The following is a 21103-nucleotide window of genomic DNA, read 5'->3' as shown; positions in this document are numbered from 1 at the left end:
ACCTCTGGTAGAATTCAGCTGTGAATCCATCAGGTCCTGGACTCTTTTTGGTTGGTAAGCTATTGATTATTGCCACAATTTCAGAACCTGTTATTGGTCTATTCAGAGATTCAACTTCTTCCTGATTTAGTCTTGGGAGGGTGTATTTGTCGAGGAATTTATCCATTTCTTCTAGATTTTCTAGTTTATTTGCATAGAGGTGTTTGTAATATTCTCTGATGATAGATTGTATGTCTGTGGGATCGGTGGTGATATCCCCTTTTTCGTTTTTTATTGCATCTATTTGATTCTTCTCTCTTTTCTTCTTTATTAGTCTTGCTAGCGGTCCATCAATTTTGTTGATCTTTTCAAAAAACCAGCTCCTGGATTCATTAATTTTTTGAAGGGTTTTTTGTGTCTCTATTTCCTTCAGTTCTGCTCTGATTTTAGTTATTTCTAGCCTTCTGCTAGCTTTTGAATGTGTTTGCTCTTGCTTTTCTAGTTCTTTTAATTGTGATGTTAGGGTGTCAATTTTGGATCTTTCCTGCTTTCTCTTGTGGGCATTTAGTGCTATAAATTTCCCTCTACACACTGCTTTGAATGTGTCCCAGAGATTCTGGTATGTTGTGTCTTTGTTCTCGTTGGTTTCAAAGAACATCTTTATTTCTGCCTTCATTTCATTATGTACCCAATAGTCATTCAGGAGCAGGTTGTTCAGTTTCCATGTAGTTGAGCGGTTTTGAGTGAGTTTCTTAATCCTGAGTTCTAGTTTGATTGCACTGTGGTCTGAGAGACAGTTTGTTACAATTTCTGTTCTTTTACATTTGCTGAGGAGAGCTTTACTTCCAACTATGTGGTCAATTTTGGAATAGGTGTGGTGTGGTGCTGAAAAAAATGTATATTCTGTTGACTTGGGGTGGAGAGTTCTGTAGATGTCTATTAGGTCCACTTTATGTAGAGCTGAGTTCAATTCCTGGATATCCTTGTTAACTTTCTCTCTCGTTGATCTGTCTAATGCTGACAGTGGGGTGTTAAAATCTCCCATTATTATTGTGTGGGAGTTTAAGTCCCTTTGTAGGTCACTGAGGACTTGCTTTATGAATCTGGGTGCTCCTGTGTTGGGTGCATATATATTTAGGATAGTTAGCTCTTCTTGTTGAATTGATCCCTTTACCATTATGTAATGGCCTTCTTTGTCTCTTTTGATCTTTGTTGGTTTAAAGTCTATTTTATCAGAGACTAGGATTGCAACCCCTGCCTTTTTTTGTTTTCCAGTTGCTTGATAGATTTTCCTCCATCCCTTTATTTTGAGTCTATGTGTGTCTCTGCACATGAGATGGGTTTCCTGAATACAGCACACTGATGGGTCCTGACTCCTTATCCAGTTTGCCAGTCTGTGTCTTTTGATTGGAGCATTTAGCCCATTTACATTTAACGTTAATATTGTTATGTGTGAATCTGATCCTGTCATTATGATGTTAGTTGGTTATTTTGCTCGTTAGTTGCTATAGCTTCTTCCTAGCCTCAATGGTCTTTACAATTTGGCATGTTTTTGCAGTGGCTGGTACCGGTTGTTCCTTTCCATGTTTAGTGCTTCCTTCAGGAGCTCTTTTAGGGCAGGCCTGGTGGTGACAAAATCACTCAGTGTTTGCTTGTCTGTAAAGTATTTTATTTCTCCTTCACTTATGAAGCTTAGTTTGGCGGGATAGGAAATTCTGGGTTGAAAATTCTTGTCTTTAAGAATGTTGAATATCGGCCCCCACTCTCTTCTGGCTTGTAGAGTTTCTGCTGAGAGATGAGCTGTTAGTCTGATGGGCTTCCCTTTGTGGGTAACCCGACCTTTCTCTCTGGCTGCCCTTAACATTTTTTCCTTCATTTCAACTTTGGTGAATCTGACAATTATGTGTCTTGGAGTTGCCCTTCTCGAGGAGTATCTTTGTGGCGTTCTCTGTATTTCCTGAATCTGAATGCTGGCCTGCCTTGCTAGATTGGGGAAGTTCTCCTGGATAATATCTTGCAGAGTGTTTTCCAACTTGGTTCCATTCTCCCCATCATTTTCAGTTATGCCAATCAGACGTAGGTTTGGTCTTTTCACATAGTCCCAAATTTCTTGGAGGCTTTGTTCATTTCTTTTTATTCTTTTTTCTCTAAACTTCCCTTCTCTCTTCATTTCATTCCTTTCATCTTCCATCAGCGATACCCTTTCTTCCAGTTGATCGCATCTGCTACTGAGGCTTCTGCAATCTTCGCGTAGTTCTCGAAACTTGGCTTTCAGCTCCATCAGCTCCTTTAAGCCCTTCTGTCCATTGGTTATTCTAGTTATCCATTCTTCTAATTTTTTTTCAAAGTTTTTAACTTCTTTGCTATTGTTTTGAATTTCCTCTCGTAGCTCAGAGTAGTTTGATCGTCTGAAGCCTTCTTCTCTCAACTCATCAAAGTCATCCTCCATCCAGCTTTGTTCCGTTGCTGGTGAGGAACTGCGTTCCTTTGGAGGAGGAGAGGTGCTCTGTTTTTTAGAGTTTCCAGTTTTTTTGCTCTGTTTTTTCCCCATCTTTGTGGTTTTATCTACTTTTTGTCTTTGATGATGGTGATGTACAGATGGGTTTTTGGTGTGGATGTCCTTTCTGTTTGTTAGTTTTCCTTCTACCAGACAGGACCCTCAGCTGCAGGTCTGTTGGAGTTTACTAGAGGTCCACTCCAGACCCTGTTTGGCTGGGTGTCAGCAGCGGTGGCTGCAGAACAGCGGATTTTCGTGAGACCACAAATTCAGCTGTCTGATAGTTCCTCTGAAAGTTTTGTCTCAGAGGAGTACCCGGTTGAATGAGGTGTCAGTCTGTCCCTACTTGGGGGGTGCCTCCCAGTTAGGCTGCTCAGGGGTGAGGGACCCACTTTAGGAGGCAGTCTGTCCATTCTCAGATCTCCAGCTGCGTGCTGGGAGAACCACTACTCTCTTCAAAGCTGTCAGTCAGACAGGGACATTTAAGTCTGTGGAGGTTCTTGCTGAGTTTTTGTTTGTCTGTGCCCTGCCCCCAGAGGTGGAGCCTACAGAGGCAGGCAGGCCTCCTTGAGCTGTGGTGGGCTTCACCCAGTTCGAGCTTCCTGGCTGCTTTGTTTACCTAAGGAAGCCTGGGCAATGGCGGGCGCCCCTCCCCCAGCCTCGCTGCCGCCTTGCAGCTTGATCTCAGACTGCTGTGCTAGCAATCAGCGAGACTCCGTAGGCATAGGACCCTCCGAGCCAGGTGTGGGACACAATCTCCTAGTGTGCCGTTTTCCAGGCCCATTGGAAAAGCGCAGTATTAGGATGGGACTGACCCGATATTCCAGGTGCCGTCTGTTTCCCCTTTCTTTGACTAGGAAAGGGAACTCCCTGACCCCTTGCGCTTCCCGAGTGAGGCAATGCCTCGCCCTGCTTCGGCTCGTGCACAGTGCGCTTCACCGACTGTCCTGCACCCACTGTTAGGCACTCCCTAGTGAGATGAAACCGGTACCTCAAGCAGAAATGCAGAAATCACCTGTCTTCTGTGTCGCTGGGGCTGGGAGCTGGATACCGGAGCTGTTCCTATTCGGCCATCTTGGCTCCACACTACTGTCTCTTTTACTTACTAGGTTCCAACTACAATGGCTCTCTTTCTGTTCTTCACTGTATGTAAGCTTTTTAGCAAATTAAAGTCTTCTAACTGGTTGATCTCACTGTCTAGAAAGATTTCTTCTAGGCTGGGCACAGTGACTCACGTCTGTAATTCCAGCATTTGGGAGGCCCAGGCAGGTGGATCACTTGAGGTCAGGAGTTCGAGACCAGCCTGGCCAACCTGGTGAAACCCTGTCTCTACTAAAAATACAAAAATTAGCTGGGCATGGTGTCGTGCACCTGTAATCCCAGCTACTGGGGAGGCTGAGTCAGAAGAATTGCTTGAACTTGGTAGGCAGAGGTTGCAATGAGCCGAGATTGTGCCACTGCACTCCAGCCTGGGCAACAGAGTGAGACTCTGTCTCAAACAAAAGGAAAGATTTCTCCTAGATTTTCACAGGCCTTCTCCAGGTCTTAAGTTAAATATAACATCTTCAAAGAGGCCTCTACTAAACCCATTGGTTTAAAAGAGCACTCTCTGTGATTCTGTTGCATTTTCTTCACAGCACGAACCATTTCTTGATATTTTCTTGTATATGTCTGAATGTAGCTTACCCTAGAATGTAAGCTTCATGAGAGTAGGACTATGTCTTTCTTCTTCCATGCTGTATCCCCAGTATCTAGAGCAATTCCTGGCACATAGTAGGTGTGATATCAGTGGTTTTTTTTTTTGTTTTTGAGACGGAGTCTCATTCTGTTGCCCAGGCTATAGTGTAATGGCTCTATCTTGGCTCACTGCAACCTCCACCTCAAACGATCCTCCTGCCTCAGCCTCCCATGTAGCTGGGATTATAGGCACTCACCACCATGCCCAGCTAATTTTTGTATTTTTAGTTGAGATGGGGTTTCATCATGTTGGCCAGGCTGGTCTTGAACTCCTGACCTCAAGTGATCCACCTGCCTTGGCCTCCCAAAGTGCTGGAATTAGAGACATGAGCTACTGCACCTGGTCTATATCAGCTTTTAAATAAAAGTATGGAATGAATAAGGTGCTGATTGATACTGAAATAAATATTTGCTCTTTACCCTAAAACTCCTATTCTCTTTATGCTTTCCTATAAGACTGGGAAAGGAAATAGGAAGATGAGCCCAGAGCATCTTACATTGTCACAAAGTAAGGGAGTGCTAAAAACAAAGCCCACACAGTGACATGTGGTATGTGAGAGGGACACAGGTACCAATGGAGAGAGGTCCTAATGGCCAAAACTGGAATAATTTGATCAACAACAAAAAAGTGGTGTTGAATTATAACCAAAAAAGTATTAAAAAAAAAAAAAAACCACATGACCATGCTGATTTAAATAAATGATTGAATAAATAAAGAAAGGGAGACAAATGTGTGCCAAATTCTAAATAATTATATAGATACTCCACCCTCCAGAAGCAGGACCATAACTTTCTACCCCTTAAGTATAGGCTCATGTAGTGACGTTCTTCCAAAGAGTACTGTATGGAAAGGGGGAGGAAAAAAGAGTAATCTTACAGCAGAGAAAACTGCTGACAAACACTACCTCAGCCAGGTGATCAAGATTGATTGTTGACACTGTGTATCTTTAATATGGTATGTTGAAAATGGTGCTTTTCTTTTATGGTCTTTCTTTTAAAACCTCATAACTCCAGTCTAGTTATGAGTAAAACATCACAAAAATCCCAGTCAAGGAAAATTCTACAAAATACCTGATCAGTTTCCTCAAAACTTTCAGTGCATAAAAAATAAGGAAAGTATGAGGAACTGTCACAGAGAAGAGGAGCCAGGATGACTAAATCCGGAGACAGGATGACTAAATACAATGTGGTATCCTGGTTGGGATCTTGGAATAGAAAAAGGATATGAAGTGAAAAGTCAGGAAATCTGAGTATGTGGGTTTTAGTTAATAATGGGTCAATATTGGCTCTGTAATTGTTAAGAAGGCACTCCACTAATGTAGGATGGTAATAACAGGGATACTGGATGTGGAGTAGATGGGAATTCTCTGTACTATCTTGGTTTTTCTATAAATTGAACACTGTTCTGAAATAAAAAGTTTATTTCAGATAAAATTCAAATAAAATGTTATGAATATTTTTCCACATGATGCTAGATTGTTTTGTTGTGTCATTTAAGTGCCTATTCATCTTCTATTGTTATATACAGATGTCATAGCTTATTTAAAACCACCCATTCTTGGGCATTTAAATTGGTTCTAGTAGTTTGTACCTACATCTTTGATCATCCCTTTGGTGATAGAGGAAGGACTGTTTTTGCATGGAAACTTTATCTTCTCTTGTTTGATATTATTTCTGATTTCTTCTCTTATCTCTGTTTCCCCTTAGGTTAGGACTTTAAATACTTTCTATAGGCTGATGAGTCCTGCCTAATTGATTATATCACAGGCATCTCAAATTCAACACATTCAGAGGTGGGCTCTTATTTTCTTTCCGCTTCAATTACTTCTCTCTCTGATTTCCGTTTTTCTGTTAAGGCTGTCATAGTTTACCCAGATATTCAGCAGGACTGTGGGAGTTAAGTTTGGTTTCTCCTCTCTGTCACCATTCTGTCTGAGTCCTCTGCCCATGCAATCTTTCACATGCTGTGTCTGTTCTGTTCTTAAAATATATCTTAAACTCATGATTTTTCCATGTCTACTGCTACCAACCTTGTCTGAGCTATCTATCATCAAATTATGCCTGGACCTTTACAATATCCCTAACAGTCCCCTTTCTCTCTTGCCTCTTTTTAGTTCATTCTTTGAATATAATTACAAATGGGGGATCCCTATGGGTTTTAAATAGAAGAATGATGATACAATTTGTGATTGTTCTGAAATGATCATTCTGCAAGATGAGAAAGAATGGCTCCTTACCATTACTCCAATGACTGGCATGCTGTGGCCTCTGTCTACCTTTCTCTTTCATTTCATTTCAATCTCTTTCTCGCCATGGTTTAGTTATATTTGTCTTCTTTCAGTTTTGTTCTTTCTCTATGCCAACCCCTTTCCTGCCTTTGAGCTTTCGCACATGTTACTCTTTGTTTTCTAGTTTTATCTTCCATCTTCTTTCCCCATGGCAGGTCCTATAATTCTTTGTTTAGTTATTTTCTTTACTATTCCAAAGAAGGCAAGACTATATCTTTTTCATTTCCTTATGTATACTTAGTACCTAGCATAAAGCCTTACACATAGCAACACTCAGTAGTTGCTGAATAATTAAACAAGTAGTAATTACCATTTTCATTCATTTGTTAAAAAATAGTGTTCGGGATCTGTGTTAAGTGCTATGGAAACACACAAAGGGTTTAAAATAAACCTTACCTTGAAATAGCTCCTAATTTAAAAGGAGGGATAGGAGAATATATAAATAATATTGTAGCATGGAGGAAGGCAATGTTGTTGGAGTAAAGTTCTGTTATTAACCACCTGTATGTCCTCACATAAGTTTTTTTTTTTTCTTGAGTTGGTCTTGTTGCCCAGGCTGGAGTGCAATGGCGTCATCTCGGCTCACCACAACCTCTGCCTCCTGGGTTCAAGCGATTCTCCTGCCTCAGCCTCCCGAGTAGCTGGGATTACAGGCATGCGCCACCACGCCTGGCTAATTTTTTGTATGTTTAGTAGAGACGGAGTTTCTCCATGTTGGTTAGGCTGGTCTCGAACTCCCGACCTCAGGTGATCACCTGCCTCAGCCTCCCAAAGTGTTTGGATTACAGGCGTGAGCCACTGCGCCCGGCCAAGTTATTTTTATTCTGTGTTCCTTTATGTATCCATTTGGATATTAAGGAGTTTGACTAGAATCTTGTAAGGCTTTGCTTCTCAACTCTGGTGTGCCATTAATACTACGCTGGTGAAATTATTTTTTTCCAAGTTTCCATCCCTGAAAAACCTGATTCATTTGGTATGGGGTGGGTTCTACGAATTCCATAGGTGACTGGGGGGATGCATGGATAGGTTAAGGAAGTAGTGACCTAGCTCCTTCCAGCATTGACATCTTACAATTCTAATTGTGGTACAAGGAAGACTGTGAAAGTGCAGTAGAAATCAGATAAATTAAGTGTTGTATTCATTCAGGGGCAGGAAATATAATCTCTTGCTTGCTGGCTGGGATTGGGGCTTAATGGAAAAGATGATGTTGAAATAGACTTTGAAGAATAGGTGGAAATGTGGGCAGGTGGATGATTGCATGGTTGGTGTTCAGTTCACCTTAGCTGTAGGCCAGAAGACATGCAAGGGAACCGGGGGAAAATGACCCATTTTGATGCAGTAGACCATCGTTCTAGTCTTTTCTCATTGTACCTGTCACACTTGGTTGTCCTTTTGGAGATGAAAGATTGTATTATTGCAGCTTGATCCTCATTCGGTGGAAGTGGAGCATGTGGTGACAGACACCATGGGACTGCTTTGAGAAATAATTGGGCATATTCTTCTCAAGCCTTTTGGGGCTTTGCTCTTTGAGATCCATTTTGACCACCCCATTGGTTTTCTGGTTAGAAACAAAGAATATCAGGACCCACTCTGTTATCTAAAATAATAGTTTGCTGTCAGAATGATTATTATTAAACCAAAGTTGGCTTTTTTGTTTAGATGAAACCATAAAAAGGCAACATTCTGAGTAAATTATATAGCGTCCACTTGATGAAATAATAAGCCTAAGTTTAGGGAATGAAAGTAATGATCTAATGCAGTATTTAGAATGCATATACAGTATATAGTTATTAACCAAAAAGTCACATCCTGCATTCTTTTAATTTGTGCAAAATTTGTCATTAATTGCCGAGGAAACCTCTGATTTTTTTCATACATAATCACATCATAGCTATTGACTTTCTCTCCCTTCTCCTGCCTTAAAATACATCCCTGTAAATAGTAGATTACTTTCAGATTGGTAATATCCCCTTTAAACATTGAGTTGCTAAGTTTAGCCATGTTGCTCTCTTTCTTAAAAAATAGAATTCTTTTTTCCCCAACTTTGCCTTTGAGTTGTTACTGACAAATCACACTTTGGTTTTTTTGTTTGTTTGTGTTTTGTTTTTTTGAGACTCTGTTGCTGAGGCTGGAGTGCAGTGGCATGATCACCGCTCACTGCAGCCTTGACCTCCCCAGGCTCAGGTGATCACCCCACCTTTCTTTTTTTGTTTTGTATCTTTAGTAGAGACAGGGTTTTGCTATGTTGCCCAGGTGGGTCTTGAACTCCTGGGCTCAAGCGATCCACCTGCCTCAGCCTCCCAAAGTGCTAGGATTACAGGCATGAGCCACCGTGCCCGGCCCACACTTTGTTTTTTCATGGCAATTGGCTTAAGATTTTATTTAATCCTTCTGCCCAATGTGAGCCTGCTAATTCTGAAATGCTTTTTGTTTTCATTAACTACCACTATATGGAGGAGGAAATGTATATAGTATTCTACTTGCAAACAGTTTGAGAGGTGAGTTCTGATTCTTCATTCAAACTCATTCTAAATGGAGCAGGGTCAGAAACACAGAAGTCAAAAATTGAAAAGAAAGAATAAGATAGTGGGTAAGGAATGAGGCAGCCAAGCTGATATCCAGCCAGGAATCCAGTCCTTCCCTATCCCTGGCAACTATCTTAGATCAATTTAGGATTTATAAGTTGGCCTGTGATCATCCAGCCACCTCACCACCTCACGCAGCCCTTGATGATGGTGGTCTATTGACTTTGAAATTAGAGAAGTAGAAATAACAAGCCTTTTGTGATTTACTACTTGCACAGAATAACCTTTACTAATTTGAATTCTTGGCCTTCAGTAGCAACAGAGCCCCTTAGAGAGTGACATTCGCCATGATTTATTTGAATGAAAAAATAAATAAAAAGAATAACAACATAGCTAGATCTGAAAAGAGACCTGAAAAGTCAGAAAATGTCTCCAATTTCAGGAAGGGGTGTCATGGGAAAATAACTCCTATTGCATCCCTTGTGTCTTTTTTTTTTTTTTTTTTTTTTTTTTTTTTTTTTTTTAAGACAGAGTTTTGCTCTCGTTGCCCAGGCTGGAGTGCAGTGGCGTGATCTCAGCTCACTGCACCCTCCGCCTCCTGGGTTCAAGCGACTGTCCTGCCTCAGCCTCCCAAGTAGCTGGGATTGCAGGCATGTGCCACCATGCCTGGCTAATTTTGTATTTTTAGTAGAGATAGAGTTTCTCCATGTTGGTCAGGCTGTTCTCAAACTCTCAACCTCGGGTGATCCACCTGCCTCGGCCTCCCAAAATGCTGGGATTACAGGTGTGAGCCACTGCTCCTGGCCCCTCGTGTCTTTTTATCTGCCAGATTGTTAAGAGGAATACTAGAGCCCGAAGTGTATACCACATTTGCCTTGTGAGCGCATTGAAGATTATTTACTATTTTGCAAATTGTGTTTTGTGTTCATGCTGCCTGGGTGGTGTTGCAGGACTGCTTCTGCTTCATCCAGAGCACTTGAAATATTATCTGCTTACATATTTATATATTAGGATTTCATGTATTATTTGGTTGAATATGAGAGTTCTGCTTTTTTAAAAAAAAATTTGACAACCTTTGGTTTAGCTGAAATGCCCAAGACTTTATAGAGAATGTATCAGAAGATCAAAGAAGGTAAATTATATACCCACAGTCATGGAACTATTTAGAGGTCGACAGAGATTAGAAACCATGCAGGTTTCAACCGTCCATGTCTGGACTTCCTATCCAGGGCATTTTTGCTACAAAATGTTGATTTGATTTTCCATTTTGAAAGACACAGAAGTGATCTGTGAAATGGTGATTAGCACTAGGCGGCCCCAGGCAGCCCTGGAATGCTCCATGGTTCAAATGCCCAAGACCAGATGGAAGTCCAGAAGTGGATGACTCAAAGTTTATTAGTTTTGCCACCTGGGCTGTACAGCCAAACCAGCTGCCACAGGCAGTTCCAATTTTGACAGAGCAGTAAATGAACATAAAAGTGAGTTTAAGTCTCAAGAATAAAGTAAAGGAGAATGGCTGCAGCAGCAAGGTGATTCATCCAGGCTGAGTTCTATTGATACTTCTTGTAGGAAGCACAGCTGCTGTACTAGGTAGGGGGCAAGAAAAGGCCTGAAAAATCATGCCTTGAGTTGTTCCAGGAGCCAATCTCAATTTGGGGTATGTTTTAATGACTGGCTTGGTAGGTTTTCCAATCGCATCTGACGATCTAGAAAGGGAAAAACAAGCCGATGCTATATCATGATTATGTCATATGGCCTGAACCACTTTTTATTCTTTTCTGGAATCCATGGAAAATCATTTGATCACCCCCTTTCCATAGTTCTGTGGTGGTGGAGCCATAAGTATTCATTGGAACATAAGATCCTTGTGGCAGATCACCAGGAATCAATTCATTATCTTCATATTATTGTCATATTGAGTTGAACTATTGTAGATTTGTCAAGATCTGTCCATGAAATACTACAGTAGTCAGAAATTGACTTTAAGGTTTTGGATGACCCCTTTAATAGATCTACAGTTCTCAAAAATTGAATTGAGTATGACAGTGAGCACATGGGGCTAGGAACAAATTGGGAGAGGTACAGTAATGTTTCTTTAAATGAGGATGATTCACTAATTAATTTTAAAAAGTCAAATAATCTTGATCTTTTGTGTCAGAATGCTTTGGGCAGAAAGTAGCAGAAAACCTGGCTAAACTAACTTAAATAAAATGGAGGTTTATTATTATTACTTTTCTGTGTCATCAGAAATTTAGAGGAATGTGGTTCCTGGCTTTGGTTCATCTACTCAGTGATGACACAGGCTCTCTTTGTGTTATCTTGATGCAAAATAAAAGGAGATACATGCAGAGAGGAAAAAAATGTACGAGTTGCTGATGTATATTGCCATGGGTTTGAGGATAAAGGCCGGACCACGGTTCCATCTGCTTGGTCAACCTCTGCTTTCAGATAATCTTTTTAGGGGTTGAACATTTATGTATTTATATTTCTCAATTGACTATTACTTAGTCTCATGCAATAATGTAATACCGTTCTTCATTTGTGTGATACAAGTACAAATGCCTGTATATTTTCTAACTTGATGGACAGGTTTTTTTCTTCTACAATGAGATGAAGTGAAATTACTTTCATAATATAACATTCTCTTTATGAGTATAGATAAACTAGCTGTTCTATTTTATTTATTTACTTTTTCTCCTGGTAGGTGGCGTGTTTGTCTCACATAGCTGCAAATTATCTTATTGGTCAAAAGGAAGCAAAACGTTGGGGTACAGCTCATGGCAGTATTGTTCCTTACCAGGTAAGACTACAGCAGTCTAGGGTTGGGCTGTTGTAATTTGCAGTTTTATCTGATGTGTTTTTGGAAAATGATTTCTTTTTATACACAAATCCTTCAGCTTTTTTTTTTTTTTAAATGTATCTGTGTCTGGCTATAACAAGGTTCTGTTGTTCACTTCAAGTTCTGTTTTGCATATTTCTTCATCAGAAAGAGATTAGTAACAGGACCCTTAAACAGATCAAAGGAACTCGCTGAAAGTAAGTGACTTTTGGGCTCATACGATGGTTTTCTTTTTTTTTTTTTCCACCTAAAAGAGGCACTGACTGTAGCCATTTTATAAACCATGATTTGTTAACCATGTCAGTTATAAAACAAATGTTACCTACCCCATCTGACAATAATATTCTCACAGGATTGAAGTAAAATGAAAATTTGCGTGTGATGGTTCTTCATTTTTGGAACAAAGCAGATGGCTCAGGAGCTGCTGTTCTTTATTAAGTGTCTAAACTTGTCCTTAGAAATTCTTGACTTTGGCTAGTGTAAATGAATATGTGAAGTAACTGTGATCTTTCAAAAATAAAATTTAAAACAAAACCTAGCTCTTCTTCCAATCTCTAACCTTTGTTTGGTCCAGTTGCACCATATGTTGTTGTATTTATTAATGTATCTGTATATCTTCTGTACTCTATTGCAAGCTCTTAAGAGTAGAGGTGACTTTTTCATCATTGTATGTCTTCTCACAATCAATGGAAGCACATGTTAGGTACTATATACATATCTGTGGAATGAATGAGTGAATTTTACTGGAGTCATTTCAATGTTAGTGCTCTTGGGAGAAAACAAAAAAGTCAGCATTTTTCATTTGCCAGGAAATTCATCAACCTTGCTAATCATCCTTTTAGCTTTAAGACATTATTTCCTTGGGCAAAACTAGTTTCTTTTCCATTTTTTAAAATCAGAATTTGAGGAAAGCACTGACTCAATATGAACCTAGGATTCTTCCCTCTCTGTTTATATTCATGGCCCTTTACCTGAGGCATTACTATGATTTCACTGTAGAACTGCTTTTCAACACATTGAGTTGATCTTTAGGTGTAATTACAGTTGTGGAGGTGTTTTCTCCAGTTCTTCCCCTTTGTCTCCACCATTGGTTTTATGACCACCATTAATGACATTTTGCCTCCCCACTTCCTAGCCCTTTGTGACTGACCCTATACTTCTAACCAGACCTGCTTCATTTCACAGAAGTCATTACATTTTTGAATTGGTTAGAGATCATCAGATTTAGTCTTCTTGTTTTTCAGATAAGAAATCTGATACCTAGATTGGGCAGATGAACTCCAACTGTGGTGCCCTGCCTCCTTGTTGAGTATTCTTTCACATTCTGCTACCTTTGATAAGAAAAGGTGATTTCAGTTCTCTTCATCAACTCTACCCCTATCAAGGGTCTCCATCAAACTTGCTCCTAGGTCAAGGGTCTGATCAACTAAATTTATACTCGTCATTGATAATGGAGGTCTTTCTCAAGGGTATTTTAACAGAGAACAATGTTGGAATCTATGGGAAATCATCTCAAATAATGGAAGTCTGGCTTTCAATCTTTATTTACTTATTTATTTATTTAGAGACAGAGTCTTGCTCTGTTGCCTATGTGGGAGTGCAGTGGCACGATCTCAGCTCCCTGCAACCTCTGCCTCCCAGGTTCAAGCAATTCTTCTGCCTCAGCCTCCTGAGTAGCTGGGACTACCGGCATGTGCCACCACGCCTGGCTAAATTTTGTATTTTTAGTAGAGACAGGGTTTCACCATGTTGGCCAGACTGGCCTCGACCTCCTGACCTCAAGTGATCCGCCTGCCTCGTCCTCCCAAAGTGCTGGGATTACAGGCATGAGCCACCATGCCTGGCCTGGCCTTCAGCGTTTTATGTACGTGAAGAAAGCATTCCTGAGTTGGAAGGTTCTCTAGTGTAATTCCAAATCCCATCACATAGGTAGGTGTTCACTACGTTCAAGCATAAAGTTTGTAGTTTATTTTTTGCAAATTTAAAAAATGGAATGTCATTTTAAAAAGCTTTATGTAGACCTCAGCTATTCCTTCTGGGCATGTGCACCTAGAGTTCTGGCACCCTGGGTATGCCCTCAATTATTTCACTATGTGATGAAAAGAAATTCAGAATCTTGGCTTTTATTTTGGAAAGTAAAAGACATGGGATTTTTTTTTTTCTCTTTCTGTCTGTGTGTGTATCTGTGTCTGTGTTTGTCTGTTCTTCAATGATAGAAATGTACTTTTCCTGTTGAATTGTGCCATTCACATAAAATGGATAGTATACTTATTTGATTTTAGTTGATTGCAGCTTTATTATCTGTAAGAAATAAGAAATCTACCAGGTTATTTCCTCAAGAGCCCAGAATTAATCTGTTTCCTCTTCCCAAGAACTAGTTCAGCACTGTGATTAAGGAATAAATGCAAATTTAGCTGAAATGAAACTAGCATACCAAGATGGGTCCTAGATATGCTTAGAGACCCTGGTCTGTTTTTAATTTTAAAAATAGATTGGGGGAATATTTTTGTGGGTGAGTTCCAGGATAATTATAATTCAGTTTTCTGTAATAATTACAGAAAACTTTGCATCTAAGTTGAGTTGTCTGAGTTTTGCACTGTCTATAATGGAAGACTGATGGTCACAGGAGTTACTTATGGTGCCTAGCTCACTCTCCTCCATTCTTGTTGAACCCTATCTGAAAGATTGTATACCTCAAATGCATGGCATGTAAATTTCAGAAAAGTAGTGATCTTGTTTTGTGTGTTATTTTATAAGCATGCAGTTCTTAACTTCTCAGATTGATTATCCACTCATGCCCTTTTCTTCCCTATTCTTTGGCTGCCAGCTTTTTAAGATTAAGAAAGTTAGACAAACGTAGACAGAGCTGAGATAATTTTGCTACTTGTTGAACATGTTGGTGGATGCTTTTCTGAGAATTCAGATATTTATGTATTTATTTATTATTTATGAGACTGGTTCTCACTTTGTCGTCCAGGCTGGAGTGCAGTGGTGTGATCATAGCTTACTGCGGCCTCGACCTTTTGGGCTCAAGTGTTCCTAGTAGCTGGGATACCAAGTAGCGGAGACTATAGACACGAGCCACAGTGTCTGGCAGGTTTCAGATTTTTAAAAAGAAGTTTTAGATTTCACTGCTTCTTTTGTTCCCATTTCTAGTGGACCCTGCCACAGAGAAGCACTTAGCCTAAGGGATTAATAGTTACATAATATTTGTTAATTTTTTTTTTTTTTTTTGAGATAGAGTCTCGCTCTGTCACCCAGGCTGGAGTGCAGTGGCGTGATCTTGGCTTGCTGCAACCTCCACCTCCCAGGTTCAAGCTATTCTCCTGCCTCAGCCTCCTGTAGCTGGGATAACAAGCATAAACCAAAACGCCCGGCTAGTTTTGTATTTTTAGTAGAGATGGGGTTTCTCCATGTTGGCCAGGATGGTCTCAAATGCCCGACCTCAAGTGATCTGGCTGCCTCGGCCTCCCAAAGTGCTGGGATTACAGGCGTAAGCCTGTAATATTTTTAATGCATAGATATGTTTCCCAGTCCTTAAACAATTATACTTAAAGACAGTAGGCTTTTAGAGACGGGAGAGGAGGGTGCAGAGAAAGCAGATAGCTGGTCTTCAAAAAGAATATATTTTATTATGTAACATAGTTGTCAGTGGGGCCACTGCCCTTTACATACATGCCCAACATGGTAATTCTTTTAATTTCATAGCCTGCATCTATCTAAAACTCTCACCCAAATTTCTTCAACCTTCTAGGAACCTTCATTTCCACGTCCTCCTTTGCTTCTGACCCACACTGACCTCTACCTGTCTCCAATATCATAGAAGATCCATTCACAAATACACTCACAAGGACAGGTGATACTGAATATAGTGGAAAAAAAATGGAGTTTTTATTTACTTATTTTAAAATTAGATTTTAGAGCATACAAGTGCAGGTTTGTTACATGCAAATATTATGTAGTGGTGAAGCCTGGGCTTTTAGTGCAGTCATCACCCAAATAGTGTATGTCATATCCAATAGGTAATTTCTCCTCCCTCACTCCCCTTCCACTTCCCATATTTTTGAGTATCCAGTGTCTATTATTCCACTCTCTATGTCCATGGGTACATGTTATTTAGCTCCCACTTATAAGTGAGAACATGCAGCATTTGACTTGCTGTTTCTTTTTCTTTTCTTTTTTCTTTCTTTCTTTTTTTTTTTTTTTTGAAGTGGAGTCTCACTCTGTCACCCAGGCTGGAGTGTAGTGGTGCGATCTCGGCTCACTGCAACCTCCACCTCCCTGGTTCAAGTGATTCTCCCCCCTTGGCCTCCTGAGTAGCTGGGATTACAGGCAAACACCACCACACCTGGCTAATTTTTTATATTTTTAGTAGACAGGGTTTTGCCATGCTGGCCAGGCTGGTCTCAGACTCCTGACCTCAAGTAATCTGCCCACCTCGGCCTCCCAAAGTGCTGGGATTATGGGCATGAGCCACTGTGCCCAGCCATTTTTGTTTTGCTTTGTTTAGTTTTGACAGAGTCTTGCTCTGTTGCCGAGGCTGGAGTGTAGCGCTGTCTCAGCTCACTGCAACCTCTGCCTACCGAGTTCAAGTGATTGTCCTGACTCAGCCTCCCAAGTAGCTGGGACTATAGTCCTGTGCCACCATGCCTGGATAGTTTTTGTATTTTTAGTAGAGATGGGGTTTCACCATGTTGGCTGGGCTGGTCTCGAACGCCTGACCTCAGGTGATCCACCCATCTTGGCCTCCCAAAGTGCTGGGATTCCAGGCGCGAGCCACCGTGCCCAGCCTGACTTGATGTTCCTGAGTTATTTCACATAAGATCATGGCCTCCAATTCCATCCATGTTGCTGCAAACGATATGATTTTACTCTTGTTTTATGTCTCAGTAGTATTCCATGGTATAGATATACCACATTTTCTTTATCCAGTCCGTTGTTGACAGGCATTTGGGTTTATTCCATGATTTTGTTATTGTGAATATTGCTGTGATAAACATATGAATGCAAGTATCTTTTTGAAATCTTGATTTTTTTTCCTTTGGGCAGGTATCCAGTAGTGGGATTGCTGGATTGAATGGTAGTTCTATTTTTTAGTTCTTTGAGAAATCTCTGTACTGTTCTCCATAGAAGTTGTACTAATTTACATTCACACCAACAGGGTATAAGCATTCTCTTTTCTCCATGTCCTCACCATCTGTTCTTACATTTTAAGAGCCATGTTTTTTTTATAGATGAAATGTACCCAGTCTTACAACAGGAGGCCTCACCTTTCTAACCATATCCTTTGATTATTACCAGGGAGTTTCACTGTCCTGAATAGCATAAGAATCTCCCCATCTTCTGTCTCTCTCTCTCTCTCTCTCCCTTCTCCTTTCTGGCTTCAGAAGTCCCTTGTCTCTCTTCTCCTTTTCAAGAGCAACGAATTTCTCTAGTCTTCTATGAGTTTTTATGCTCTCTAGTGCAGGCACAGTCTTTGTGCCCACAGATCTTTGGGTAGCTACCACTATACTAAGTGCTTAATGATTTAATTTTGATATACAGTGAATCCCTTCCCAAGGGGCAAGCTGATGTGAGGATCTAATAGAAGCCCACCAGACTGTGTTTCTGATGAGACCATCTGTCCCCCCAGCTCATTCCTTTGGCAGCAGGAATGAGAGAGCTCACAGTTTATTGTGCTGCTGGTAAAACCATGACTCTTTCAGCTATAGTGTTGCCTTCATGACAGGGTAAATTGCCCAAGAGGCCAGTCTTGAGAATAACACTATAACCTTTCCTTAAAAAGACTACCAGAGCCAGTCATGGTGGCTCACACCTGTAATCCCAGCACTACTGATGCGGGAGGATTGTTTGAACTCAGGAGTTTGAGACCAGCCTGGGCAACATAGTGAGACCCTGTCTCTCAAATAAAAAAGAAGAAGAAACCAGGCGTGATGGCACAAGCCTGTGGTCCCAGCTACTGTGGAGGCTGAGGTGGGAGGATTACTTGAGCCTCCCATCTGACTTGGAGGGTTGAGGCTGCAGTGAGCTGTGATTGCACCACAGTACTCTAGTCTGAGTGACAGAGCAAGACCCTGTCTCAAATAAAATAAAATAAAATTAAATTAAATTAAATTAAATAAATAAAATAATACTGTCAGAATGAGTCCCATCACTCCTTATACCCATTTGCCTCAATTACAACCAGAACTCCAAGCCTTTTGGCCATCTGTTATCACCTAGACAATTTTCCCATATGGCTCTGTTAATCTCTCTTCTTTTGACCCAGTCATTTCTCCTGTCATCAGCCTTGGTGGCTGTAAAATCCACATAAAGGACCCTTGCAACAGTCCACCCTCTCCTTTCTTTAACCTCTCCTCTCTTGTAGTGATCCTTTTCTGTTCTCACTTGGCTGCCACTCCCATTCACTTGGTGTTTCTCATAGTTTAAAGTGCATGTGAATCATTTGGATGTCTTGTTAAGATGCAGATTCTGTTTCAAGGTGATGTTGATGCTGTTAGTAGGAGCACTCAGTTTCCAGATCTAGAATGTATTATTATCATTATTTTTTTAGAGACAGAGTCTCTCTCTGTTGTCCAGGCTGGAGTAGTGGTATGATCATAGCACATTGCAGTCTCAAACTCAAGCAAACCTCCCACCTCAGCCTTCTGAGTAATAGCTGGGACCACAGGCACACACCACCATGCCCAGCTATTTAAAAATTTTTTTTTAGAGACAGGGTCTCATCATCTTGCCCAGGCTGGTCTTGAACTCCTGGACTTAAGTGATCCTCCCACCTTGACCTCCCAAAGTGCTGAGATTACAGCTGTGAGCCATTGCTTTCGGCCTTAGACTATTATTATCAATGATTACACTTTTGCCTTTATATTCAACTGGCAAAATCCCAGTGCGGATAGACTTAATAGTTCATCTATTCCTGGCCTGCAGTCAAGTGGTGGATATGGTCAGAAGAAAATATGCTACTTTGCCGATGATCTCCCTCCCAATCCATGGCCATCTTTCTCAAGTGGCCCCTCAGGCTTACCCAGAAATCCTGCCACCTTCACCTAGGTAATTTATTTTCTCCCCCTCTGAGATGACTACCTCACACATTCTCTTCTCTAAGATCTTTCCATCTCTCCTCATCCTTAAAGACTATGTCTCTTATTCCACTTAAAATTAATGCAATCAGAAGAGAACTACCTTATCTTTACTATACCTCCCAAACTCTTGCATTTGAACCTATATGTAGATCACTGCATTCCTTCCTGTCACAAGAGAGAAAGTGTCCCTTTCTATATTTTGCCTAAGGGCACTGCATCTGCATTTTATGTCCTCTATCACCTGTATTATACTTCATAGGATAAGCAGATGATTATGTGTGTGTGTATATATATATATATATATTTTTTTTTTTTTTTTTAAGACAGAGTCTTGCTCTGTTGCCCAGGCTGGAGTGCAGTGGTGCTATCTCAGCTCACTTCAACCTCCACCTCCCAGGTTCAAGCAATTCTTGTGCTTCAGCCTCCCAAGTAGCTGGGATTACAGATGTACACCACCACACCCGGCTAATTTTTGTATTTTTAATAGAGATGGGGTTTCACTATGTTGGCCAGGCTGGTCTTGAACTCCTGACCTCAGGTGATCCACCTGCCTCGGCCTCCCAAAGTGCTGGGATTACAGGCATAAGCCACCAAAAAAAAAAAAAAAAAGCCCACCAACCTTTCTTTGATTCCTAAGCAATGTCTTTTTCAAATACTATCCTATTTCTGTATGTGCTACTATACAGGACTCTTCCAAAAAATTTTGGGTAATTGCTGGATGGAAGCCCTCTACTGTCTATTCTATGATGTGGTCTGTGCTTTGCAGACCAGTGGGAGACCCCAGGAGTTCAGGTGGTATGCAATAGCTAGGGGTGGTTGACTTTCTGAGTAGTTCATTAATGATAATTCTTTTTTTATGCTCTTTCATGAGCCTTTCAATGGGAATTTTCCTTTAAATGTCCTGATAATTCACATGGTAATTTCTTCTAAACTTTTCTTCTGAAGTAGCTTCTAACTCAAGAGGTTGAGGAAAACAATTATTTATATGATTAAATAAAATAACATCTTCCTTGTTCCAGTTTGGGCTTATTCAACCAAGGAGTAGAGCAGGAAGCTGTGCTATGTTATTTCTGGTGGGGACATTATACTGTATATTTAATTTGGCAGAAGCAGAGACTCAGACAGGCAGTAAATTCCAAGTTTGAAGATATGCAGTACTTTGCTATCATTCCTTAGAAAAATGTCAAAGTGCTGTTAAATCATGGCAGATTAGGTAACATTGGGAATCTTTTTCTTTTTTTTTTTCTTAAACCCATGTTAAGGATTTTTTTTTTTAAAAGTCAAAATGTAAATAATATACATCTGTCTCTTCTTGTGTGACTTTTTATTTATTTATTTTACCATAGTCACACTAAGGCACTAAAATTTGAAGGTATAAACAGGCATATAATTCTATCACATGTTTAAAATAATTGTTGTATTAGTAATAACAGTAATAATAATCATGCTGGTTACCACTGGACATGTACTATGTAGCTGGGAGATATATGTATACATACATGTATATATATATTTATAAAATTTTTGCTTATTCTTCTTTAGTTTGATGAAAGGGAAGCCTAGAGACATTAAGCAGTTATGTTCTAGAATAAATAGGAACCATGGATTTAAGGTTTTAAAACTTGTTTCTATTTGTGACCAGCCTGGCCAACCTGGTGAAACCCCGTCTCTACTAAAAAATACAAAAATTAGCTGGGCGTGGTGGTGCGTGCCCGTAATCTCAGCTACTCGGGAGGCTGAGGCAGGAGAATCACTTGAAACTGGGAGGTGGTGGTTGCAGTGAGCCGAGATTGCACCATTGCACTCCAGCCTGGGCAACAAGAGCAAAACTCCATCTCAAAACAAATTGAAACAAACAACAACAAAAAAACAAAAACAAACATTTCTTTTCTGACTGTATCCAAACTAAGCTGGATACATTGTGGATGTGTGTCTTTTTTTTTTTTTTTTTTGGCAGATTCTAGAATTCTTCTAATCCGTTTCCATTATCTCTTTACCAAATGTGAAATTTATTATGATTCTAGTGGGTACCAAACCTAATAGCTGGCCTTGCTACAGAAGTATCTTTGAATTATGAGCTGTAGGGCAAGTGTAGGTTTCCCCCTACCATGGTTTCAGTACATTGCTTTCAAATGACTCTTGACAAACCAATTAAA

The 21103-nt window shown here is 40.3% G+C and overlaps 1 protein-coding gene across 4 annotated transcripts in view; it reads left to right on the top strand.

Annotated features, from left to right (window-relative positions):
• SUGCT (succinyl-CoA:glutarate-CoA transferase) overlaps positions 1-21103 on the top strand; it is a 769733-nt gene that overhangs the window by 184904 nt on the left and 563726 nt on the right. For all 4 annotated transcript variants that reach the window (XM_055293359.2, XM_055293357.2, XM_055293358.2 and 1 more), the window contains one exon: positions 11731-11826. In XM_055293359.2, the coding sequence (XP_055149334.1) occupies positions 11731-11826 (96 nt within the window). The remainder of the gene's footprint in view (positions 1-11730; positions 11827-21103) is intronic.

Source organism: Symphalangus syndactylus, chromosome 9, assembly GCF_028878055.3.
Source record: "Symphalangus syndactylus isolate Jambi chromosome 9, NHGRI_mSymSyn1-v2.1_pri, whole genome shotgun sequence".
Lineage (NCBI taxonomy): Eukaryota > Metazoa > Chordata > Mammalia > Primates > Hylobatidae > Symphalangus > Symphalangus syndactylus.
Note: the sequence above shows the minus strand (reverse complement) of the source record. Positions and strands in the feature narration are given on the sequence as shown.